A 27,182-nucleotide genomic window follows, 5' to 3' on the forward strand; every position below is an offset into this window, starting at 1 on the left:
GGCGGAGGGTCTGGAGCACAGGTGCTGTGAGGAGCGGCTGAGGGAGCTGGGGGGGTTTAGCCTGGAGAAAAGGAGGCTCGAGGGTAACTTTGTCGCTCTCTACAGCTCCTGATAGGGGGCTGTAGCCATGTGGGGGTCGGGCTCTTCTCCCAGACAGCCAGGGACAGCATGAGGAGAACACAGCCTCAAGTGCACCAGGTGAGGTTTGGGTGGGACATCAGGAGGAAATGCTTCACAGAAAGGGTGATTGCACATTGGAATGGGCTGCCCAGGGAGGTGCTGAACTCACCATCTCTGGAGGTGTTTAAGGAAGGACTGGACGTGGTACTCAGTGACATGGTCTAAGTGACGTAGTGGTGTTTAGTCATAGATTGGACTCGATCTCAAAGGTCTTTTCCAACCTAAATGACTGTGACTCTTTTGGGTCACACCGAGCCTGCGGGGCTCGGCACAGAGCTCGGGGGGCACGGAGGCGGCCAAGGTTCAGGCAGCCCCTCACGGCCGCGTTGGCAGCACCGTCCCCTCACACGGCAGGCCCGCCCCTCACGGGCCCCGCCCCAAAGGTGATTGGTTCATGAGTGCCACGTGACCAGCGGGCGGGCGCGCGCTCGCGGGGAGCCGGGCCCGGCGGGAGCGGCGCCGGCGAGGGCGGAAGTGCGCGGCGGGGGCGCGCGGGCGGCGGCGCTGCCCCCTCAATGAGAGCCGGGGCGCGGCGGTAGCGGGAGCAGCGGGGTCGGGGGGCACAGCCGAGACGGGAGCCGGGCTGGAGCCGCCGTGCGGAGCCGGGCCTTAGCCCCCAGGTGAGAGCGGGCAGCGGCCTCGGGATCCCCCAGCCCCGGGCCGGTGGGGGCTCAGCCGTCCCGGCCCCGCGCCCTCGGTGAAGGCAGGCGGGAGTCGCCGGCTCCTGGCCGCAGCCTGGGACGTGGTTGCGCTCCCCCGTGTCCGCGCTCTGCGGAGAGGGAAGGAAGGACGGTGCCACCGGCGGTGCGGGGCAGCCCCTCTCTCCCGGGTGTGTCGGGCGAGGAAAACCCCACGGTTCCTGCCCGGGGGTTCCTCGGCCCTGACAGGGCACCGGGGCTGGGCGAGGGCAGAGCGGGGGCAGCCGGTGACCGTCGGGCCTGCGCGGGAGCCGCAGTGGGAGGCGAGAGGCCCCGCTGGTGGATTCGGCCGCTGCTGCGGCTCCCGGCGGCGCCGGGCTGAGCTGGAGCCGGGGTCCGCCGTGGCTCCTGCCCACAAATGGGACGTGGGGGAGGGAGAGGCCGAGGAGGAGCTGGCCTTGAGCGTTAGTGCACGCTGCCCCGCCTGCTCTTGCTGCCGTCGGATAAGCGATAAGGTTTCGTCTGCGGGAGATAAACAGAGGGCTTGGGATGCTGGTGGTCTCAGCTGAGCCAGAAGTTCCTGGCTAGTGTTGTTTTATCTGGGTATGTTCTCTCTCTGCCCGTTTTATCCTCCCCGCAGCCTTACCGGTGTAGATGTTGTAGGAAGGAAGGAAGGGTGGTGCCCGAGTGTGACCTTACCTGCAGAAGGGCAGGGAGGCAGGTGGGACACAGCAGCCCAGTCGTGTTTCCTGAACAGCTGCTGCAGGCCTAAGCCGGGCATTCTCCTGGAGCCCTGTTGAGTCGATTCTGTTCTGAGAGCAGGAGACTTAGTCCTGACTCTGCCTGGGTGTTTTCATGGTGGAAGGGAACAAGGAGACTGCACCTGCACAAGGAGCAGCCTTGCCATTGTCAAAGCTGAAGTCTGCAGTCTGAGTTTTGGGTTTTGATTTTTTTTAACTGTTCTAACATTACTTCTCTGCTTCCAAGATCCTTGTTTCTCTTCTGCGGGACAGGGAGGTGCCTGTCCTCATTCTCAGAGGTACATGATTTTCAAGAAAAGCTATCTTTTTTTTCTTAATGTCTTAAACACTCCATGCCCTGACTCTCCACCTCCCATCCCCCAATTAAAGTTGTTAAAGTGAGAGTAGGAACTAACAAATCGGAACCAGACTTGTGGTTCTTGGAAGTGATGTGCTTGAAGGCTGAAAATAATTTTATTATAGAGAATTTAATAGTAACAGCTCAATCTTCCTTGACAATAGCATCTTTGCACTTATTCATGCATAGCAAACTTGCTAGAATAATTTTAACTACTTGGATTTTTGCTTATGATCAGATGATACCAACTTACCATGGTGAAATATTTTGCATTTCTTTCCTCTATTAAATACCTCATTTAAAAATCAACCTTCAGACTAGTCCTGTAAACAAGTTTCCTGTGTTTGACTTTTAGTAGTAAATTGTTTATTTTCACTTTTTTGGAGTAAGCCAACTTGATTCTGTTTTGCATGCCTGAAAGAAAGTGAAACTGACCTATTTTTGCTAATGTTATGTATATACTGCAGAGGAATTTCTAGTCTAAAGATTTAGGAGGAATGCTTCACAAAAGCTCTTAACTGAAAGCTTAATTTGATCAGACAATATCCTTTCTTGGCCATCCTTTAAAACTCTCAAACTTGTCTCTGTCAGTGCCATGGTACTGGAAATCTCAGTAGAAGAGCAGTTGAGGCGTTTTGATCAAATCAAGTCAGTAATGATGGGACACTGCCTGGACCAGTTGGAAGTGTACCCTGAAATCCTGGATGGTTTATAGTTTCTGTGATCTAGTGCCTCATTTGGAGTCAAGGTTTTTTCAGCTGCTTAATTGATTTTGCACCTACTGTTGTTTGACCAAATGCTGGATAAAATGACTTGCTTCTCTAGGAACTGCTGGGGTCCAAGCTTCACATGGAGCAAAATTGTCCTTTGAATGGAGCAGAAATGGCCACATGAAACAGTGCAACAAGCTCTAGCATCGTGGTTTGGGACTCTGGTTCATAGTTTGTTCTTGTCCTGTAAACCTGCTCACTTTCCTTGCAAGTGGATAATTGCACAGTGACTCAATCATTTCCTACTAACTAGATTCAGGCTACATGTGACTGATTAAATGAATTGCTTTCTATTACACAACGGATTCATGTGAATTAATAGCCTCTCTTAGCAGGGGCACTGAGGGAGCCTGTTTCTCCTGACAGCTGTGCAGGCACTGAGCACCCATGGGAGTGCACACTGGTGTCAGTCAGTAGGTGTCTTGTGCCTCTTGCTGTAGCCAGCACTTTGGGATGGCAGTAGTGGTGTCTGGGGGTTTGAGTGAAAGGCAGTGGCTGGGGAGGCCACAGAAGTGGAGAAATGTTGGTGCTTGGTGCTTTTCATTCCCTGGGTGCCTGACTTAAAGTAACTTTGCATGGCTCACTTGGGAGATGAGCTGATCCTCATTATCAACCAGGTTATATAGCAACCTGTATTCTCAAACTCATTCTGTGTTGAAATACTCTCCTACTGATAAAAACCTGCAGATTTTAGGTTTTCTCTTTTCATCCACCTTTGAGCCCCATGTCCCTGCTAACTGTTTTGCATCACTGTCAAGCAGTGGTGATAAGATTCCATTGCTTGTTGCCTGCTATTGCTTGGAGCAGCAAGGTCAACAAACTGTCTTGGTTGTTTCACTCTCCTAGTGGTAATAGTCAATTTTGTGGCTTTTGTTGTATGATACAGTTGATGCTTGCTTCTTGATAAGAGGTTCAGAACATGTATTTTAAAAGTCCTTGCTAATAGCTGCTGTGGAGCAGTCATTTTGTTGGTAGCTCTTTTAGCTCATTAAACAGAACTAACCAACTTCCTCCATGCCTGCCCCAGAAATATCAAGTTGTCTTGTCATTTAAGCAAGATAAGTCTGCATAACTCATGCTTTATCTCTTCATGTTCTCCCAAATATTGCTTTAATAGTAATATTAGAGGATCTGTTTTGTCTCTTGTGCTTGAGATGTGCAAATGTGTTTTTCAAGACCTGTCAAAATGAAAGTCATGGAGTCTTGTAATGTGAGAATGTTATTTAGGCTGATGTGTAAGTAGCTGCTGGATTCTTTATGGTAACAAAGTGCTTGTTTAGAACTTCAGCTGTGTTCTGTGGAACCTTGAGCCCAAAGCCCTCCTTGCTGAAGCTGATGACAAAGGAATAATGGTTGATTACATCAATATGAGACTTAATGGAAATGCAGTCCTGACTAGGAAACTTTGCTGGATCACATGTCCAAGACCGAAAAAATCAGTTCTGGGATTATAAGCATTTGTTAAAGACTTAATCCTGTCAGCCGTTACTTTGTGAATTAGTGCTGCTGTCAGTTGAAGTGATTAGTGTGAAATGTTTTATGCTGCTAATAATGCAGCAAAACTGGAGTTTTTAATATGTTCTTCTTAAATTTGGAATGTGTCAAAACTAATCTGAAGGCAAAGCATAGAGCTGGAAAGCTGAGAACACGCTGAGTTAAGCAGATGCTGTGATTTCTCTGGTTTCTAGCTCTTTCTATATATATTTTTACCTGTACTGAAAGATTATTTTTTAGAAGAGTACTGGAGACCTAGACTTAGCCCTATTTTGGGCATGGTAGGTGGATATATTAAAGAATGTTTCCAGCTTGGATTTAATATTGATGACTTTTTATTCTTTTCCAAGCTGGTGGTTTGAATCACAGGTTTAACAGAGGAAAGAATCCCACTTTATAGACAAGATTGTTATAGAGTACTATATTACAGGTTTATACTTAACATGACAAAGCACTTTAAAATATTATTTGTAGGAATAATCTACCTGAACCCTGGACTTCATTCTGCAGAACACACACTAAAGCACTAAAGTGGTGCTGCCTTTTTTTTTTTTTTTTTTTTTTAGTTGTTTTATAAGGTTAGGGCTACCTTGCTTCAGAGGATGCTGTCTTGGGTACCAGTCTAAAGCAGACATTTAACAAGTGAAGTAGTTTTAGATCAAGTTGCATGCCAGTTGCCTCAGCTTTCCAGAAAAGAGGTGATTTTACTAACTGGGGAAGCTGCTCCCTGATTAAAATGAATTAATTATGAAGTATGTAGTGATCTGTGATACAGCCTTTCCATTAAGCTGCTGCTGCACTAAGAAACTCCTCTCCATGATGGTATTCTTCTGCTATTTAGTGTTCTTGGCTTACTGTGAGATCTCATTTTGGGTAGGTAAGGAATTCTCATTAGTGTACTCACCAAGAAGTCTCACTGACTGACTTTTATGGCAGCTTTCTGCTTTTATGTATCATGTCATAAAATAGAATAGCCAAGAAATTTAAAGAAATGGTGTTTCAAAAGACAGCACCAGTTTCAAGCATGCATTCCAGTCTTTCTTTGCACTTTATCATGTTTTAAAACAATTTAAGAACCAATTTTTTAAACAATTCTGCAGACATTGGAAATTTAAAGTTTGTGTTATAGGGCAAACTAAATTCAAAGTAGGCTTTATTGGTTGAATCTGTTCTCAAGTTCTAATGGAAGGAAGCTAATTAAAAAATTATTAGGCAGACCAGTTGGTGGTGATACTGTACATCATTATAGTATTAGATAAAGTTTCTAATGAAACGTTAGTCATGATGGATTGGCTTGTGCAAGTTGAAAAATGGGCCTTCCCCCAGATAAGATTGTAGCAACTGCAGTGCTGGGCACAGACTTGACTTAAAGTTGCTGAGGCTGAAGACACTTGTGGAGACTGCCCAGTGCAGTGCTCCTGCTGACTGCTGCTCATGATCATCTCTAGGCAGAGCTTTGTGCACTCCAGCTGTTCTGATGGGAAACACAACTTTCCTGCCTTGGTCTGTCCTGAAGAGCCTGTAGCATCCACACAGCAGCACTGTAGCCATGAGAGCTATCCCAGCTCATCCCTGTGGTCCCAGTGAGGTTCTAGCCCCTGCAGCTACACACAGACCCCAACATGTCCAGCTCATTCCCTGTACTGCATGCATTAGTGTATGGCAGCACCCTCTTGTGCTGATTTCACAGGAAAGGCACGAGCTCTGGGATGAGCTGGCTGTGTATCAGAATTGTAGGGTTTTTTTATTCTGGTTAAGTGCTCTGCAGAGATAGGAAATGTCTCCAGGAGCACACAAGACTAAATGCACAGTTTATATTCTGCACTATTCTGTATGTTCATGTGACCTGTCATTTGCTAGGTCATAAAGGGAAGTGTCCTGAGCTCAATGTGTCCTAATTCTCTGTGTTGAAGTCAAGTGGTTCTGAGTTAATAGTCTGCCCTGCCACCCAAACCCAGAGTTACCAAGCATGTTACATTGTACCACTCCTAATTCTACAGCACTCTGGAGGCTGCGTTGAAGAGCACACATTTGGCTGTAAATGTTTTTATAGTGGTAGGCACAGCACTATGAGGAGGCCAAGGATAGCACTTCTCCCATAAGTAAAGCTCTCCACAGCTTTTTAGTCTTCTTAACTATAGGGCTGCTGAAATTGCATAAGACCCCTGTACTGGTGTCCTAATACAGTTCCCATTTGAAGACAGAAATACTGCTTTTGGCTTTGATGTAAAGTATATGAATGCAGTAGTCTGAAAAACTGTCTGTTATTGAAAACATTTGCTCCTAGTCCAGTAGAAAGGCAGCTTCTTGCATGTACAGGATACCTTGGTATGCTGTTCTCTACCTCACTGGGGAAACTGGAATGAAGAAGTCTAATTAAAGGTGACATAACACAGCAGCTGAATTATGGGTGCTAAATGTCACTGTTGTTTTGTGAGATGTAAAAGCATTGATTGAAAGATGGAGGGAAAGGTTCAGTGCTTGACACTTGTGTGATGTTGCCTGATTGAGGGAGCTTAGTGACTCACTGTACTCATCTGTGAACTCTGCAGTGAAGTCAGTGAAGTGCTTAAAATAGTGGAAGTACCTTCACAGGCTCTAGGAAGGTGATCCCTGGGTGCTCCTAGGGAGCTGGGATTCTGTGGTTAAGTGAGCTCAGGATGGGGGATTATTACTTGCCTATCTGCATCAAGTGTGGTCTCAGCAGTGGCTTGCATTTCCCCAAATGGAGATGTGAGCATGAGATAGCAAGTTCAGTTTGTGAGCAAGCAATTGAATGAGCAGAGACAGTTGCTTCTGTGGGTATTACCTGAATAATATTTGGACTTGTGACTTATCCCAGACATCCAGTTCACTAGGGAAGCATGACCTGCTGAGGTACATCCTTTGGGGGAGCAACAGTAGTAGCTTGTGGTCTGTCTGCAGTGTGTGGTGCCATGTTTGTGAGACCAGTGTGCTGGGTCTGACAGCCCCAGGCCTGGGTAACAGCAGTGAGAGCTCCTGCACCTCTGCAGCACACTTCTGGGTGAATGGGCATTTGTTGGAGTTTGTGAAATCAGTGGTGGTGATGACTTTCTTGTGGAATATATAGCTGCAGCTTTTTCACTGAAGCAACTGAAACATGTTGTAACCTCATACTGAGGTAGGATTTTGGTTATTTTGAGCTCTAGAGTGCCACTTAAGACCCTGATTGTGTGATCTGACGTGTTTGACTTTGCTGTTGTATTTGTTAGGCTCTTGGAGATCCAGTTAAAAATTGGTATGAGATTACTTATTTGAAGCATGTCACCACTGTCTCTTAGTGGTTTGGTGGACTTTGTGTATGCTGTGTATCAAAGATGGACATGTTTCTGCATGGGTGAGCTTTCAAAGGAAGTGTAGTTGAAATACACTTTGCAAGTCAGTGGGAGTGAGACTCTTGAGCGAGTCTGGAGTGTCACTTTTCTGGTATGAGCCAAATTAACTAGTGTGAACAGTGCTGTCATAATTCACCCTGAGTAATTAGGCAACTAGACTGTTATCACCACAGTGACAAACTCTTAGCATAGTAATACTGATTAATGGTATTAACTCAGTCTTTGTGTTTGTAGAAGAATTCTGACAGGTTTTCTTGCAGGGTAAGAGCAACATGGTGGATCCCTCTCTGCTGTAGTCTGTCTGCAATGTGTCTTCTGGGTGTTTAATATTAGACTTGGAGGCTTGCTGAAGGTACTTGGGGAGGTCTGGCTAGAGATCTCCCTACAGAAGAAGTGGTTTTAGCTGTAAAGGTGCTGCTGTCTTATGACGTTCTCTCCAGGTAACGCTGTCTTGCTGAAATAAAGAGTATATTCTGTCTGGTGCTACATATGCCCTACTAGCTGCTCTGTACCGAGTAATATGGAAAATCTTGTGGAGAGTGGTTTCTTACTTATTTCCCTATAAAGCTCTGTGTAACTATGATGCTTGCATGCTGTCTGTGCAACAGTGAGGCAGGTGTTATAACTGTGCTGCCTGCATGCAATGACAATCTCTTGATGCTGTTAAGAGCATTAGCTGTGTAGCATGACACTGCAACCTTATTTACTTAGATATATATGTATGTGATTTTTTCAGGGGGCTGGGGGAGTGTGTGCTCCAGTGCCTTAAGGCACTCTTGGAGGGAAGTTCTTTTTCTTCTCTGAGCTACTGCTCACAAACAAGTTACTTGGCTGTTTTTCTTTCACTCTGATGGAATTCTAAAAATAAACAGTCAATCAAAACCAAGCAAACAACAACAACAAAAAAATCCCCCCCAAAAAACCCTGAACAAACAAATTCAGATATTTAAGTTCCTTAGGAACAGGGATATGTGTTTGCTTATGTTTAACTCCAGCATAAGATATGAGTTTTAAAGGGTTGCTTTAAAGTGCTGCTTTTCTGAGCAATGGATCAGACTGGTTCTTTCCTGTGACTAAATCTTGGAAGGTTGCAACCTTGCTACAGACTTGGACAGGATTTAGTTCCAGTTTTTCTTAGACATCAAGATTATTCTCAGCAAGGTTATTGGCTTGAGATTACTGCTGATGGGTAAGGTAATATCTTTCTATTTGTAATGAATAATCTAGAATGGTCCTGTAGTGAATGATGTGAGAGGGCATATATTTAAGAATTTCATCTAAGAAGTAAATGTAAGTTAAATGCTGTTAGATTTGCTTTCCAAGCTGCACTGATGCATCTCTGAAAACTTGTAAGAGTTAAGCTGTGCTTGGCAGGTTTGGAGGGGATTGTGGGGAATGTGAGTGTATACAGGCATTTTGTACTTAAAATGGATCATTGTTGTGGTGGTCCAGATCTAAAACAGAGCCTTGAAAGATGGAATTATCCAAGTCTAGCCATAACCTGCTGGAAAGAGCAGCATGATAGACTTTGTAGGTTGCAAGGACAAGGATCAGTTAAAGAAGCAGTGCACCGTGGTGTCTCTTGTTCTTCCTGTTGTACATAGTAACTGTAGGTGCCAAAAAATATTTTGTATACAAAATATACAAAAATATATTGTATATAAGTTTACTTTTCTCAAAATCACTTGATCTTGTTAAACTTTCTTAGTCTAAGTGAAGAGCCGTAGATGGCTTTGCATGCAAATGGTTGGAACAGTGAAAAGTATGGAGACCAGGGTTACTAGTAGGGATTCTTAGTCCTAATTGGCTGGTATCCAGTGGCTGGATGTCTGATGCTATTGATACTGTTGGAATATTTTAGTGTGATATCTGTGTCCTCTTCATGCATGCAGAGAGGGCTCCTGATCACAACTATATTAAAAATACTGGTTTTATTCTCCGTGTGAATTTTCCAGATGAGCAAGTCTTAGGGACTCTCCTGCAGTACAAGTTCATCTCACAGTCTGCAGTCTTTCTTATTATTGAAGCTAATACTCCGGTCTGATTCTTTTGATGAAAAACAATTCTGAATTGAAATCGTTCTTCAATCTGTGCCTGTCATTTCCCCAGCCTTGTAGGAAATAGAGAACAATAATGACCTGGCTTCAGGGTCTGGTTTAACCTTTAACTGCTGTAACAAACTGAACTTGCTAGTCCTGGTCTTGCTTCATTTATCTGTTAGCAGTGTATATGTAGCTCCTGCCAGAGCATATTTGTGACAGCCAATATCTGTAAGTGTACACACAATTCTGGGGGATTTAGGCAGGATTAGTAACTAATAATAATTGTCTGAAACTGGTGTAATGTAGCTTTCAATGTATCAAGTAAATGTATATATTCTGAGGTTTTTTTCTGTAAGATTTAGGGATATAGTTGTTGCCACTTTGGACAAGAATCTAGCCTATTTAAAGAGGTTAGATCCCGTCATGTGCACAGAGCAAAGTAGCTCCTTGCTTTAAATTCTTACTTTTCATCCTGATATTATAAAGTATTAAGTTTTCAAAATCTGTTTTGAGTGTCCTTTCCTTATTGTGGCAATTGCAAGTCTACTAGTAGATCTTAGGGAGAGAAAGTGCCTGATTGCCAAAAGCAAATCTGAGGTTTGGGGTTCACTCCAGTGCTCAGCCTGGCCACTGCAGCAGGGTGGTGGCTGCCCCTGGTCTGGGGAGTGAGTTGTGATCAGGGCCAGGGCACTGCCCTGTTTCTGCAGCAATGTAAGCAACTGCTTGGCTGCTAAACCTTCTTTGGCCTTTGCAAACTCCCTTCACATCAGCACTGAGGCATTGTGGCCTTGCAGATGTGAGTGGCAGGCCTAGTGGGCTGTGCTGAATGGCTCTGCTGCAGGAGGAGATGGGCTGGAACTGCCCAGGGCAAGGAAGAGGGGACTGAGGGACAGGGGATGGTGATGGCAGCATTGGGTGATACAAATGGAGACTGCAAAACTACCCCAGTGTGCTCTGGGAGTCATCTCAAGCTGAATGAATTCTTTGATCCAATTAAACATGGCTCAGAAAAATCTATAAACACAACTGAGAAGGTAGAAACATCCAGCATTACATGGGGAAGGATATGAGGATATCCCAAGCAGAAATTTCTACCAAACACATCATGATCTCAGTTTAGCTTGGAAACCATTAACTGAATATATGCCAAAAGGTAAGATATTAGCACAGCAAAAGAAGACAGATTAGCATTTATAATTTTTCAACCTGCGTATCCTAAAATTTTCAGTGGCATTAAATATGTCACTGAATCTCAAATGGGTTTTTTAGTTGAATTACCAGTTGGAGCATTTACAGTCCATTGAAATCTAATGGAATTTCAGTACTTCAGTATTTTCTGGGTAACCTCAGAATGGCTGAGGAGCTCTTACAGTTCATAGCTCAGTGAGATTGTTAATTAGTTTTGTGATCCAGGGAATTTCTGTGACTGCATTCTTCCGGGCATATCACAGAAGCAAACACTTCAAAGCCTCTAATTCATATTCTGATAAATGAGGATCACTAAAATACCGTTGCAAAACCTTGCTCTTTCTGTGCTGCCTTTTGATGACATCATATTTAAATCTTTATAATAGGTTGAATACCCAGATTTTCCTTTAAAAGTAGGTATCTGAAGGGTTTAACAAAGCTCCTCTGTCAAGCTATTGGGCTAAGAGTTTCTAGAATCCTGTTTAAAAATCCAAAGAATGGCTGCTTTCAGTGGCAGGATAGCAATGAAAAGAAATGTCCAAAGATATCAGCTGCACAGCAAGAGAACAAGGGCTGATCTCAGCAATTTTGAGCTTAGAGCTTTATTTCAGTTTTAAATCTCAAACTGAATGGAAGAACTAGCAGCAATTCCAATTAAAGCCTTTGAAGGGTCTCAGATTCGTTTATTACATCAGCAGAATATTTATTGGAAAACAGGTAGACTTAGTGAAGCTTCTCTTTTTTTTTTTTTTTTTTTTTTTTTTTTTTCCCATGTACTTGGATGAACTGTAGCAAAGTTTCTTGTGAAGTGACAAGAGTGTTTTTCTTTAAGTGTTCTGCAGCTGTGGTCATCTTAATGCTCATGAAATAAACAGGCATGTGAAAGTGTGGTCTGATTTGAAATACATGTAGTTATTCAGTCATAGTCTTTGAATCTTGGTATTAGGTAAAGCAGTCCTGTTTGTAAACTGTGTTCTGAGCAGTTTGACTGTTTAGGTTGAGAGGGTGGAGAAAAAGCAGTTTACTCAGGTGTTTATAAACAATTGCCTTGAAGTGCTCAGTTTCAAGAATGACACAACATTGTTCAGGGGGCTTTAGTTAACCTGCAGGAATTGTAATTAAACAGATAAGGGAAGGCTGAAGTAGCTGGTGAGTTTAGGGTTAGATATCTTCCATTGAAGGTGGCATGGTTTGATTAGTCCTGTGGCCAAGTAGAGATCTTCAGAAGTCTAAATCAAAACAGCTGATTAGTAGCTCCTATGGTTTGAATTGTAGATTCTGTGCTTCATGTGGGCAGCCTGTGGCTGGTGTAACCTTCCTTCCTTGATCTGAAGAGCACCTTTCACCAGCCTCACAAAGCTCCTATTGTGCATAGGGCTGTGTGTTACTTTTTATAGAATAAATGCAGCGTTATCGAGTCAGTGGGTTAGTCCTTATCTTTGAGAATAAATGAAACAGGTAATTACTTCTACTTTCTTGAAGAAGAAAGACTGCAAGAAGAAGTTTATTCTTTGGTTGTAAAGTTTATGCCTTGCTTAACATGGCATCTGTCTAGCAGTTTATTTCAAAGCAGGGTGAATGGTAACCAGAAGAAACCACCTTCCCTACCTCACTCCCCCAAATAAACTTTCAGAAGGTTTGGGGTGTGGTGGGTATTCTGTTTGGTTGGTTGGTTGTTTTTTGTTTTGTTTTTTGGGGTTTTTTTAACAGCTTATGACACTTAGCATATGAAGTTCAACATGGTGTCATTGAACCCGAGGGTAAAGTGACAGATGGAAATTTAATAGATTGACTGACTGCCCAATGGATTGCTTCTTGTCCTCTCAGAGGAGGGTGAATCTTGCTGGAAAGTAAACTGTGCCCAAACAACAAGTAAAGAGCAGTAGGAGAGAGGAGGCATCTTAGCACAGCATTAGGTGTCTTGTCTGGACACCTACTCAGAGTGTGCTCTTCAGCATATGCAGTAAAACCCTTTGCCTTAAATCTGTGCTCCTTAAACTGAAGGGATTTGAGTAATGTTTTAAAGCAACTGCAGTTGTCACAGGTTCTTCTAGACACTGCTCCTTTTATTGAGAAGTGATTGGATTTCCCAAGACTTGTTTTTCTGTGAACAGATGAGTTAATGTCAGTGTCTTGACTGCCTCAAGGATGCCTAATGTGCAGAATAGGAAGAAAATTCATCCTTGCATGCTCTGAGATAACAGAGGAGAGAGTTTCCACTTGTGTTAATAGATTTTGGGGGTTTTTAACTTTTTTTAACCTCAAGGAACTGTTAGATGTGAGCTTTGAACCATGTTGTGTAAACTGTTTCTTGGGCTGCAGAAGTGGAGATAAAAATAAACAAACAGTTGGCTACAATGCCTTCTCTTGTTGTTTCATTAGAATATTCCCATTATAGTCTCACCATGCCCCTTTCTGAAGCAGTGATGTGCTGTCAGCCTGTTGTGTGAGCACTGGTGCTGCTGCACTGATACTGACTGTGTTAATCTGTGTCACACTGCTTGAGCCTTGCCTTGTCCTCTGTTCTTGCCTCCTCAGTGCCTGTTCTGGAGCATGGCTCCCTCTGATGCCACCAGAGAGGAGCTGCTTTGTGTGCAGCTTCTGGGACTCACTGAGTGCGCCCTGCACAGGCTCTGTGTTGTGAGCATTCTGCTGCACTCACAGGGTCCCTGTAGTCCTGATCCTCTGAAATATTTGACTGGCACTTGGAACAGCTCTGCAGGGAAGATCAAGTGCCTTGGTCATGAAGAGCTTTAGATGCAATCAAACTAAATTTTTATGCTATTGGGTGGATTTTGTTTAATATTATACTTTGATTATGAATCAGGTAATAGTGTAAGGCTGACCTTGCAGTTTCTACAAGCCACTGTTGGGGTGGAGCAGAGAAAGAAGGATTGAAATATTCTCTCCACTTGCCTTTATGACGAACACAAGCTTGTTGTTATTTTTCCTAAAATACAACTATTAATTTACCATGACCATCTAAAGATGTGGTATTTGTATTGACAGAAAGAAAAGTCTTCTCTTGGCTATTAGTAAATTATGCCTTTATTGCTGTTGCATAGCACAGTGGACTTAGTGCTGCTGCCTATTACATATTCCTGTTTGTGATACCAGAAAAATGTCTAATTTGAAAACTTTATATTAGATAATATAACAGTTACAACAATGTTAGGGTGTCTGATAGAAGAATACTCACAGGTCAAAACCAGTCACAACTATATGAAAATTAGCTGAGGGTCACACTCCAGAAAGCAGCTTATCTACTACTGTGAAAGCCAGACTACTCTTGAGCTAGGACAAAACAGCATTCTCTACAATTTAAGAGCAGGCTGTGTTGTTTCTAGAACACTTAAAAGTCCCTGAACTATCTCATTGTGTGGCCAATCTGTAGCTCTTGTTTCTTGGTTGTTTATGTCCAAACAAGCTGAATTCTGATTTACCATCTGTAGACCATGTGGACAATAGGCAAAGCAGCTACTTCTGGAGTTTGGGTGCTACCTGTTGTGGTTTTACACATTCCCTTGGCAGGGAAATGTTCTCTTCCTCTCCTGCCTGTCTGGTGACTAAGAGTTAAAAATCAGTCTCTGTGGCAATGGCTGAATTCACTGTCCCCAACAAATATATGTTTGTGCTGTACAGAGAGAACCTGTGCAGAAATAGGAATTGCCACGCCCCATTTCTGTACTAAGGAGTGTCCTGGATGAGAGAGCTGATGTGTAACATAATAGAGAAGATTACCAGAGGAAAATATCTGTCTTCACTTACCAGTGTTTATCCCAGAATGAGCACTTAAAGATGATTAATTTGAATTGCTGTACTAAATGTATGTAGCAAACAGGTGTGAGTAAAAAACCTCTGCATGGAAAAGTACTGCTGCTCAGATGTTTGAAAATGCTGTCCTGAGGGCACTTCTTGATTGTTGGCATGTTTGTTCTTGTATGCATGAGTCAATGAGAACTTAGTTTGATTTGTTGCTTTTCAGAATATCAAGTCATGACAAGGGGAAAAAAATAGTCACTGTCAGTGTACTCTAAGGGCAATTTTGCAGACTGGTCATGGAATTGTCAGTCTCAGAACACAGGGCACATAAACTGGATTGCTTGGAGCAAACTGCTTTCAGGGAGAGGTTTGGACTGGACAGTATCCAAAGGTTCTCTTTCCAAGCTAAATAATCCTATGGCATGTTTGTAGGCTGATGATCCCTTAGTCTCTTGTTAATTTTCTGTAGGCCAGCTGGTTGTCCTGAAGCTTTTTCCAATATACTACTGAGTAACTTCTACTGTTGGCCTTGTGTTTCCATGCAGTAGCACTTGCTGATGTGGCATTTGCAGTGTTTTTCTAGAGTAATTGTGTCCAGGTAAATTTGAGACTCTGGGAAGGTCCATTGCTTCTGGAATAAAGTGTCAGGGCTGGTACAGCCACTTCTGTAGCAGTGTTTTCTGCATGGTCTGCTGGTCTCCTTACAGCTCTCTGCCAGGATATGAACAGCTGGGGTCCTTTGTGGTGCTCCAAGGACACAAGAATCTCTATCCTGCCATCTACCATATACACATCATGTGTCTGAAATATTAATATTTGAGATTAATATTCTGTGTGGAAATCCTGACTGGTGACATTATCTTTGTTTCACTTATTTCTGCTTTTGTATTCAGTGTGCTGTCCTTAGAGATGCTGCTCTGTGCTAATCAGCGTGGCAGCTGCTGCTTGTGCTTCTGGTACAACTACTGTGTCCAACTACTCTTAAAAAAACCAACCAACCAAAAAAAGAGGCAGTATTATTTTTAAGGAGCCTCCAGTATTTAATTACTAGAGGCTTGTTGGCTAGGGCTTGTTTATTGAAGCTTACTCCTTTATGGCTTAGCAACATCAGGAGGAGAACAGGAACTGAGATTTTTTTGCAGTAAAGCAGGATTTTTTCTTCTAAGCAAATTAGGTTTGCAGCATCAAAAGGCAGGAGGAGTGTGAAATAAATGGTAATGCCATGTCATGAGACTTTCTGCTAGAAGCTCTTGCAACTTGTTCCTGCCCATTTACTGTGTATCTCTGCTGTTTTCTTAGCCTACGTAGGGAGAAGATCAAAAGCCAGATTTCTGTCTATGAGCAGATCTAAGGTAGCTGTATCAACATTAAAGAAATATTTTAGAAAGGTGTAATGCCTTATAACAAGAACAATAAAAACCACTTAATTTCACATCTTTTGACAAAGACTGGGTTTTTCTTTAGAATCTGTTCTAGACACTAGTCTTTGTAGGCTGGCTTTACAAGTTAAGAGTAGCTTGTTAAAAACCTTTGACACTTTTATTCATCATACTGTTGTCACAAACAGAAGGCATTTGTGTTAATACCTTGTCCTACTCATACTTTAGGCATGGTTTGCATGCCAGTGCATTGGAGTGGCCCATTCCTTAGGCTTGCAGGGCAGGGTTTTAATCTGGTCTTTCAACACTTGTGAGACACTTTACCTGCATGCTACCCTGATGCCACCAATGTCATGGAGGGGTGACTGTGCTGTTTCTCTCTGCAGATCTGATTGGTTGCCTGGCACTTCGTCTGTGGCAAGCAGGACAATGGCTGCCAGCAAGAGCAAGAACCAGAGTTCCTTGGCCCTCCATAAAGTAATTATGGTTGGCAGTGGAGGTGTGGGTAAATCTGCCCTCACACTTCAGTTTATGTATGATGAGGTAAGTAACTTTGGTTCAGCTTCTCTAACGCACAGATTCATAGGGCTTGCTAAGCTTTTTTCTGTGGCACAGGGGAACTAAATGTGATGAGCAAAGGATCTGATGACCCAACTGGCAGGAGCAGGATGTAGAAAGCTGGGAGATGTGTCCTCTGGGAACATCTCTGGCTAAAGGTGACAAAATTGATGCTTACTGTCTTCAGAAGTTATGCATAATGTATGGGTGCTTGTGTACAGAAGCTGTTACTACTTGGAGTTGAACTTTAATTTTGTAATTAGGTCAGTTAAGGCTGAAGTCAGAAGTAAACATTCTAGCTCATTCTGAGCCAGGTGATGAAGTAGGCATGTTCATAGCCTGAATTCTTCCATACTGGTTTACAGGAAGCTAGATTGGGCAGCCTGCACTAGTATGTGAAGGAATACATGATCCTGTAGGTCAAAAGTTAGTGTTTATCTATAGGTTGTCCACACATGCTATAGTAGTGTAAATATCTGAACATGATGTAGTCATTAATGAAAGCCAGCCAGCTTAATTGGGCTGAATTGTTGTGTTCTGAGGCTGAGAGGCTCTTTACCTCTCTGCTTCTCTGCTGGATATGTGCAGTTGAACTAAGTTGAACTGGCAGTGGCTTTGTGGATCTGATCAATTCTGAATGGACTAAAGTATGTGCCCGTGTAATTATGGAACAGGCTTTCATGTTCAGCAGCTGGATGCTGTCATCTATACCTGTTCCTGAAGTACATTCAAATGCATTTTATTAAAGTGGGAGATCTAGATAATGCCAGCACCTTGCTTAACTTATACTGCAACTCCGTTCTTAAATTGTACTGAAATTGCTGACAGTGTTCTGTGTAGCAAAACTTGACTAGGCAAATTGGCCCTTTGATGTATTAAGGGCTTAAATAATTTGCTTTTAATAGTAATACTGAAAAAAAGTTGTGGAACTTAGTGGCTGACTTAATTATGAGAAGGTTTTGGGGAATTTAAATGTCATGGAAGTGAAAGAAGGAAGATAGACAAATACTGAGACTGTATGACAGTAATTCTAAACACCGATCCCTTTCTTGTCAGTTTGTAGAAGACTATGAACCTACCAAGGCTGACAGCTACAGAAAGAAAGTAGTTCTGGATGGTGAAGAAGTTCAGATAGACATTCTGGACACAGCAGGACAGGAGGATTATGCAGCTATCAGAGATAACTATTTCCGCAGTGGGGAAGGCTTTCTTCTTGTCTTCTCAATAACAGAGCACGAATCCTTCACAGCAACAGCAGAGTTTCGGTGAGTAGTTTCTCTCCTAGGCAGGGGAAGTTACCCAGTTCCTGTGTTGCTCTGACAATCCTGTCTAAAAGCTAGAGCTCTTTATTCTTTGTCTGTTACCATTTGATCAATAAAAGTGACACCTGACCATTTTGCTCTCAGTAACTGATAACCTAAACCACAGTATTCAGCCTCTGGCTTTAGTCATCTTCTTGCCTGCAACTTACAAGTACACTATGCCAGCAGCAACTTCAGGCAAGTAACAGATTCTTGGACTCCTAAAACAGGCATATTCCAGCCAATTTTCAGTCTTCATGGATGTGAAGTTTAATTATCTTAGAGCAGTACTTCTGGAATTAAGTCTGTCTTTTGGCCAGGTTTCAGACACAGTATTGCTTACTGCTAGAAGCAGGTGCTCTAAGGAAGGGAAGGATTAGCCTCCACTCTCAGGTATGGATTGGTGCCAAACAAGGGTTGGCAGCCAAGCATTGCTATTGTAGGCAGACGTATTCCTAGAAAGACACAGGGTAGTAGTAAGCACTTCCATTTTTCTTCTTGGGATTAGCAGTTCTGATGTAAAAATTGGCACCAGATTGACCACAGAAACTGCTTGTGTAGTATGGGGGGTAAATAGAAAAGGATTTAAACCACTTCTCTGGTTTTAGAATCCATGTAGCCACATTCTTCAGGGCAAATGTTCTAACTCTTTTTGATGATACCTGTTGCCTCAGTAGAAGGTAAACCAGAGATTGCCTGGAATAGCTATATAACTTGAAAGAAAACTTCCCAAAGCCTAGGGAAAGTTTAGGAGTTCTTTATGCTTGTCAGAATAAAAGCTCTTTATCAGTCTACCTTATGTTCCCTTTGCTTCAGTGGTACAAGGTTAACAGATACTGACTGGTAATGGAAATGCTGTAGCTGAGGACACTTATTTCTAGGTTTTTCTTAAAGCTAAGGCAAACTCCCCTTGCACCCCAGAACTTGACATTTCATACTCTTTCAACAGTACTGGGTGACCACAAAATCTTTCATGAAGTATAAAAATACTGGTCCTTCCTCACATAATAGTTCTGTGACTTTGTTCTGCTTCAGAAGGCTGACGGTCATGGGACACACAAGCAGAGCTCAGTTTGCTCTAACTGGAGCTCTGATGGGAGCCAGCAGTTCCACTGTTAGAGGACTGCAAAACTGAGTACTAGGACTCTTCCTAATGTAAGATGGAGGAAAAGATCAGGTAACACTCAAAGAACACAAAGAAAATGAGACAAGTGGAAGCAATTGGGTTTGGCTAAGTGAAATATAATGTTAAACCCAAAGTTTAAGGCTTTGAATGAGAGTAGGAGTATTTATCTTGGCAGTTTGGTTTTTTTGTCAGACTTCTTTAACTAGGTTAACAGTGTGTTGGTTCAAGATTCCAGCACAGCAAAACAATGAAAAAGCAATGCTAGCCCTGAAGATGGGCAAGAAGGGCCTAAGAGCTTTGTGATGCAGAATCTCCTACTTTTCAATGGTTCAGAAGTAAAACAAATAGTGAAATTAGTTAAATGGAATATTTAGGCTCACATGCAAGAACCAGCTCCTTGGTCCAGGAAGGAGTGGGGAATGAGTAGTATGAGTCACCAGCATCCCAGGCCAAACTGCAGAGTGGTATTATTTACTGCAGATCAAAAGGCTCCAGAATCTTAACGCTGTGAAAAAATTGAATACTGAACAAACGATAGGCTTGTCTTTAAACCCTAGCTCTCCTGCTGATGCTATGCATTCAGTGTTTGCTTTCAGTGCCTCTTTAATCTGAAAATGTGTGAAGATGCAGTTAAATGCAACAGCAGATTGTCTGCTTCAGTGTTAATGCTATTTTAGAGTCTCATGTACTCTCCATACATTGTTATTTTGTAGATGGAAAACGCAGGCATCAGAATACTTCTGGTGTGGTGACTCGGTGAGATGAGAGGGTGTAGCACTGTGCTCATGCCTTGTTTAGCTCTTCTTCATAACTATTTAAAAATAGTTTAGAGTGGTAGAGTTCTTCCAGCATCCTAGATGGACAGCAGCTTGTGTCAGTCTGGTTTCAGCTTGTGTTTTACCCCAGTGAAGAACACTGAGACTGGTATGTAACATCACTCCATCTCCTTTCCTGGACGCTGGTACATCCTCGTAGCATGACAGGTTTATGCTGGCAGTTGAATATCTTCCTGGAGTCTGTGAAGGAGGAAGGTTGCTAGCATTTTAGTTCAGAATTGTGTAGTAACTCTCTCCTTTGGGTAAAGTTTAGGTAGCCGTTAGGAATGATCTCTGCCAGCTACTGGGCTGTTTGCAACCTACTGCCTTGGCAAAGACTTGATGTTGCCCAGACCTAGATAGAGATATGATGCAGACTGAATTAAAGATGGTGACTGAGTGCCAAGGTGGAACTTGGCAAACATGGCACTTGTACTCTTTTCCTCATTCAAATGTGAACTCCTGCTGCCAGTTGCTCTTCTGCCATAGTCTTCTTCTTTCCTAGAGCCTGATTACTCACTAACTAAATAATAAAACTGCCTTCCTGGAAGTGTGAGGCTTTCAGTAGTGCAAAGCCCATAGCATTACTATGCTAATCTTGGAATAATTTTAAAGTGTGTGTCCAACTGTTGGGAAATACCCAGTTGCAAGCACTAATAATGTGCAGACCACTTGATCCACTCCACATAAAAGTGTGAGAGTTTTGTTGCTACTACTAACACAGATGTTTTTATTTTGAATACCTCATGCCTTAGGGAACAGATCCTGCGTGTGAAGGCTGAAGAGGATAAAATCCCTTTGCTGGTAGTGGGGAACAAATCTGACCTGGAGGAGCGCAGACAAGTGCCTGTAGAAGAGGCTCGAAGTAAGGCAGAAGAGTGGGGGGTGCAGTATGTAGAAACCTCTGCCAAAACTCGGGCCAATGTAGATAAGGTAAGAGAAGTGACATCTGCTCAATTAGATCATCACTACTTGTTTAGTAGCTGACTCTTGCTGGACAAAAGCAAGTCCATAGTTTGGTTTCTGAAAGCCTAGTTTATTAAAAAAAATACCAAAAACTTACTGGAATGTGTGCACTTAGGCACATATCTAGCTTAAGGGAACCTGAGCTCTGGAACAAGTTAATGCTATTGTCTTGTCTTAACTGTTTGTACCTGAACCAATAGTTTTTCAATAGTCCTTTGGGTAAATGGTTCTAAGGATTCTCCAAGTATGTTATTTTGTTTGTAGGGTGTGTCCTTCTTATAACACCAATAAATAACAAGCTATGGACAATTAGAAATTGTTCCTCCTTCCCTATAAAGCTACCTGTAATGTGGTTAATCTTAAAAATTTTATTCTTGTTTTCTACCAAGACTAGTTTGAATTGTGAGAAGAACTTTTTGCTGTGTCCCTGTCCTGTTTTGACTTGTCCTTGGTGGTATAGGACAGTTATTCTCCTGTTATTCTGCTGATGTTTTCTTGCATAAACAGTGGTGGTGGGATATTCTAGAAGAGAAATGAATTATGACTATGGAGTGTTTGTCCTGTATAGAGGACAAATCAATTTCAGTCATCCCCTTTATTTTGTTTGTAGTGAGGAGTTCTTGAAGAAAAGGGTGCCTTTTTACTTCACCAATTCACAGAACATTATATGAAATTACTGTTTGCACCGTAAGGGGTCCAAATGTGTCTTACTAATATGCAACTGTTTAAAAATTACAAATTTTAAGCAGTTTTCTCTTTGGTTAAAGAACACTTGCAGCTAGCTGTATTCTTCTAGACAGCTTCCTGTTCTTCTGTATTAGTTCACTAGTGGAGATGTTGTTGGTGCACAAGTTACTGGCAGGAACTCCTCCTCTCATTAAAACTGCAGTATATGAAACTCCTGAATTGAGACCTCTTGATTTGAAGAATGTGGCATAATTTCAGTTTGGTGACGTCACAGTCACTTGCATAAACTGGGTGATGTAGTGAAACATGAATATTTAGACTTGCTTTTTCCTGTAAGCATCTCATATTACTAATGAATGGCTAGCTTATTTTATATTTAGACTAGTTTTCTGATCAGCTGGCATTAACAGCAGTGGAGCTGTGTGTCTGGAGTGTACTAGCATGGTGATCTAGATTTGCTGTTACAGGTCTTCACTGGCTAGCTCACGTGGCATACTGGTTGTCCTCTGTATAAGCACTGTTAGGTGCATTGTACAACAAGGTATTTCTCTTTGTTGTGCTTGTGTGTTAGTACTGTGGCAGAATAAAAAAAAAAGACTTCAGAGGGTTTTGAATTACAAACTAATCTACTTTTGGTCAGTAGCATGGTCTTGTTTGCAAGTACCAAAGGCTTGAGAGTTCCCTGTTTGGAAAAAAACGTACTTTAGTTCTACACAGTGATGCTAAACTCTTATTCTGTAATCATAAAAATAATTTTAAAAAATATTATTTTAAAATAATCCTAAAAATAAATACTCAAGGACTGTACAGCAAAACTGCTCTTGCATTTTAAGTGTTATGTACTCAGACATCAGGAATACAGGGGTGAAGTTGCCTAAGTTTTGGACAAAAAAAATTAGAGAGACATGAAAGGAAGCATAACTTTCTCTGAATTTTTCTTAGAACATAGTTTTGAGAATTTTTTGTGCCCTATCACTTGAATGCTGCACCTTTGTAATTATAGACCAAGCAGAATAGTAACTGCATGGAAAAGACTGGACTCACTGCTTTCCATAGTTAACAGCAATGGAAAAGTTTGCTAGGCACAGACAAATGTTCTCATGAGCTCTGAATGCTGCTTTTGTGCAAGAATAGTATTTAATTAAAATCCCTTAAAACAGGACTGTTGAATGTTTTGCTAGCCAGGTAAGATTGTGCAGTTTTTTGTCACTGCTTGACACACTACATAATTCTGATATTGAGTTTGTCACAGGAATCTTTGTCTAGACTTACTTCTGCTGTGTTGAGTACAGTGTGGTTCTACATCTTTATTTGCTGCTGAATATGGTAGTTTTTATCTGCTTTCTGGTGGCTGATGTTGTTTAATCTTTCTTTGTTTTTCCCTCCTAGGTGTTCTTTGATTTAATGAGAGAAATAAGAGCAAAGAAAATGTCAGAAAACAAAGACAAGAATGGCAAGAAAAGTGGCAAGAACAAGAAAAGCTTTAAAGAAAGATGTTGCTTACTGTGATGCTTTGGAACTGTAAATATCTATCTACAGGTGGCACGGATAAAATACCACTAAGGATATAGGGCTGGATTCATGAAAGGAAGTCTGTATTGACTCCCTTATCTTTTGCTTTGCATATCACACCTTCAAAATGTGAAAACAACTTTGCAACCATTTCCAGTATCCAACAAAACCTTTGCCTCCTTAAACTGAAATGGGCTCCATCTTCCAACTTTCAAAACTAGAAATAGTTTCAGAACTACAATCCTTCTGCTTGGTTACACAATGTACTTTTGTATTAACTCCCTTCTAATGTTTCTGTGTGTTTCTCTTGAACCTCTATTGGCCTTAACCAGCACAGCTGTTCAGGTTCAAACACTTTTTCCCGCTGTTGCTGCCCTCCTTGATGGTGCAAACTGCAGAAAGGCTAGATGACACCTAGTAAAGGGTTTGAGTCTCCATCTTCTCTTAGTTGTCACTGATATTTCTTACACTGACATCTGCTGACTTCCTCCCCACGCTCCATGTAAGAAATAGCAACTGACAGTTGAGAGTCAACTCAAAACAAACTTTATTCTGTGTTCTGTTTAGTCAATACAGCATTCATGAATCAAGCCTACGGACTCAATTCAGACTTATTTAGGAAATGCAAAAATTGATATTTAAATACAGGCTAGATGCATTCCCTGCTGGGGTCTGTCTTCTCATCCTTAAATTAGTGGTATGGGGTGAGAAAATGACTGTAAGCCTTTCTTCAAAAGGAATAGTATTATCACCATCTCCCTGAAATGCTGTCCTGGGTTTCTTCCATGTATTGTCTTGACTCAATTACACTCCACATCTGTCATCCTCCCCTTACCTTGTACTGGAATAGTGGAAATAGGTGTTGATTTAATAATCAGTTATGTTTATATTGGAACACTTGTGATGATAATGTTGGAAAGTGAAAACATCTGCATCTGTCTCCTGTCTTGCTGTAGATGAAAATGCTGAATAAGAGTGGGTCCCATCACACAATCATGGCCTGGAATAGGTGAGGCATATATGTTACCTCTCAATGATTAGCTGGCTAGTGAGCTGTATGGTGTCAAAAAGCAAATGAAGTTAAGCAGTTGCCACATCCGTTATTCACTGTTAATTTTATATGTACTGTTTTTGATGCACAGCAACCTAGCACATGATGAGTTTTGCTGTCAGTTATGCAGTAGTGGTCATGTCTGTTGAACAAAAACAGTCTAGAAGTGGAAAAGTCAGTACTTAGCAGGTTCTGTTGACAGCTGAATGAAATGAACTTTCTGATGCAGTTTAAATGAAGTGCAGTTGCCAAAAATCTCTTCTGTCACTGTGGAAAAGGAGTCTCTTCTGGTTGTGGAGTTTCACAATGAATTGTGGCAATCTTCTGCCTCCATGGAATAGAGAAACTTGAAGAGTAACCAGTATCTTGCTGGTAACTGGTTGCTTAAAACACAGTTGCTTGGTGAAAGGTTGTTCAATGAAGCTCATTGCAGCACTAAATTAACTGATGGTGTTTTTTCCTGAGATGGAGTAGGGAATACTGTTCAGTACTTAGTGTTGTAATTTGAGATTGAAAAATATTTTTTCGCGTGTACTAGATTGCTTTTGTGCATTCTGTCTGTGAACATTGAAAAAAAGTAAGATGTGATCTATATCAGAACCTCTGTTGACCTGAGGTTTCACAGGGACTTACCACAAACTCATTGTCTTCCATCACTAGTTCATCTTGTCAGGCAACTCATTGGACTGGGGAAACTGTACTAAATAAAAGGTGCTGTAATATTCATTCTTGTCAAATTAAATTCCTTCTTCGTTACTCTTATCTTGTATGGGCAGACATAAAGGTTAACCAGCTCTGGAAATGCTTCTCTGTGAACAGTATAATTAATTGTGAAGTTGGCTTTGTAATGCCCAGTAGTGTTTTGAAGCAGAAGCTGGAAGCCTGCTGGCTTGCACAACTTGTCACTTGAGCTGTGTCACCTGTGTCTAAAGCCTAAGCACTGAATAGGACACTGGGAGCTGTAACACAGCTAACAAAGTTTCCTATTGAACTTCCATGGATAAAAGTCCATTTCTGACTGTTTATTGTCCTTGCAGCAAATGAATGTCCTCTTCTGGAGGAAGGCAACTCAGGTTTGGTTTTAGTTGAGACTTAACCTTTAAGTCCTTAATTAACCTAAAGGATGAACAACAGTTGAGTTCACATTACAAGCTTATCTAGGCCAAACCCCTCCGAGGCAGGTTGTAAAATGTGTATAACAAAATTGAATAAACTGACCTTACTGTATGAATTTAGCAAAGCTTACAATGAGCAGCTCAGCTATGTTGGCTCAAGAGACTTGAATGCCTTGACCTTTGATCTCTATAGTCTTAAAGTACCTGACAGTATTGATAGGACAGATGAATTTCTTAGAACAGCAAGTCTCTCACTGGTGTTCTTACAGTCCATGTGCTGTTTTCACTCAGGTTATTTTTTTTCTCCAACTGATAAAGCTATGCCACAGAGGTGGACTTCCTTGGAAGAAGGTGCTTGCTGTTTCATGGCTTCATGCTGCATCTCTTCAGGGTTCTGCTCTTGTCACCTGCTCCAGAAAGACCAGGCCTGGAGACTAAATAAAGCAGCTTTTCAGTTTTCCTCTTCTGTACTTGCGACAAATGCAGTTTAACTTGCCAGTTACAGCTGAAAACACAATAAACAAAGCAGCTACCTTGGAACAGTGGGCAGCAAGCTTTCTGACTTGTACAGGAAGGCAGTAAAACTGGTCCCCTGGACTGAAATCCTGCTGTCTCCACCTCATGGTAGAAGTGCCTGAATATGCCCTCTCTGAATAGGGGCAATATGGTTTGGGGGTTCTTGAATGGCTTCCAGGTGTGCTTCACTGGACATCAATGGATATCACCATCAGGTGGGTTGAGTGGAGTCAATATAACATGGCACAGCATCCTGTGAGCGTGTGAATGGAGCTTTGAGTAACTGGGGGCCAGGTACATCAAATAAGGGATGACTTGGGCAGCAGGGGGTTCATGGCTGCCTGCTGGCCCTGCTGTGTAGCTGAGGAGACTGAAGGCTGGATTGAAGCTGATGTATTCTATCAGCCTTTGCACGTTGGGTAATTAAAAACCACGGCTTCTCTTTGTTGGTAAAATGTGCTCTTAAATCATTCTGGAGCATGGCTGTAGGCAGGTAACTGGATATGTGCAGCTGGAGGTCATGCAAGACTTGACGATGCACTTGCACTTAAGCATTCAAGTATTATTCTTGCGCAATGGCTTAACACGAAGTCAGGGAACTGTTTACTGCTAAGTGCAATCTTCCTTTTGTGGCTTAGCTTCAAGTGCTCCAGTTTTCCTTCTGCTTTGAGCAGTGCAAACAGGCCCCTGTTATAACAAGGGCTAAGTCATTCTATGAAAAATATACAGGACTCCAGGACTGCAAAGGCAGACTTGACTCTTGTAGAGGAGCATCTCTCCAGGTGGGAGTACAGATGCAGCATGAAGTGTATTTTCAATGACTTGTGCCCTGTGTGTTCTTACACAGACTGATACACCTCTACTGCAATTTCTAGGGGAACACTTGGCTTGATGAGGAGAAAGATGTATGCATACATTTACTGGGCATTAAACTTCAGTAAGATGTTGATAACCATCTGAAGTTCCAGTTGAGTCCTATCTGGTTTAAGTATAATGCTCCAGAATACTTCAGGTCCAAGGTACAAAACTACAATCTGGAATGCAGTAAGAGGTATGTAGGGGGGATATGCATCTAACTAAATGCTCACCCAGAGCTTTTTTTAAAGCTTTTCAAAGCATTAACCCAGTTCTTAGGCCTGACAGGTCTATCAATTCTTGCTCAAAAAGAGGATACTGTTATCAGTTCAGCTCAGAGCTTATGCAGACAGAAGCTTTCCTTAATTGCTATAAGCATATGTTGCAGTGTTCACCTCCTGTTGACTTTATAGTTGGGAGAAGGAGGGAAGAGGAACAAATAAAAAAGCTATGATTTTCACTGTAATCTCCACACTTCATGGAAATGGCAGGTGTTCCTCTTGGGAGGGGAAGGTGTTATCTCTAACACCAAGTGAGAAGTTTAGTGTAGAGGAAGTGATTGTGATTGCAAGACTTAATGAAACTGCCTCTAAACTATGTATGCTATACTATACAATGTAAATTCTTTTTTTTTTTTCCTTACGTAGCTTCAGAGCTTTGTCTCTAACTTGCACAAACATTTTTAATGTCTGTAAAACTGGTCACTTTTCATTATCATGCTAATACAACTGATTTGTATTACTATTGATAATAAAAAGAAAAAATGAGCTTCA

General features: G+C 42.0%; 1 protein-coding gene across 1 annotated transcript; it reads left to right on the plus strand.

Annotated features, from left to right (window-relative positions):
- The first annotated feature begins 680 nt into the window (after positions 1-680).
- On the plus strand, positions 681-27,182 carry RALB (RAS like proto-oncogene B). Its single transcript, XM_054278196.1, has 5 exons — positions 681-800; positions 16,294-16,450; positions 17,522-17,730; positions 20,463-20,640; positions 22,750-27,182. The coding sequence occupies exons 2-5, from the start codon at positions 16,337-16,339 to the stop codon at positions 22,867-22,869; spliced, it is 621 nt and encodes a 206-aa protein (XP_054134171.1). The 5' UTR covers positions 681-800; positions 16,294-16,336; the 3' UTR covers positions 22,870-27,182.

Source organism: Melozone crissalis, unplaced genomic scaffold (genome assembly GCF_028551555.1).
Source record: "Melozone crissalis strain CALT ecotype California unplaced genomic scaffold, PUWL_Pcris_2 ptg000023l_1, whole genome shotgun sequence".
Taxonomy (NCBI): Eukaryota; Metazoa; Chordata; class Aves; order Passeriformes; family Passerellidae; genus Melozone; species Melozone crissalis.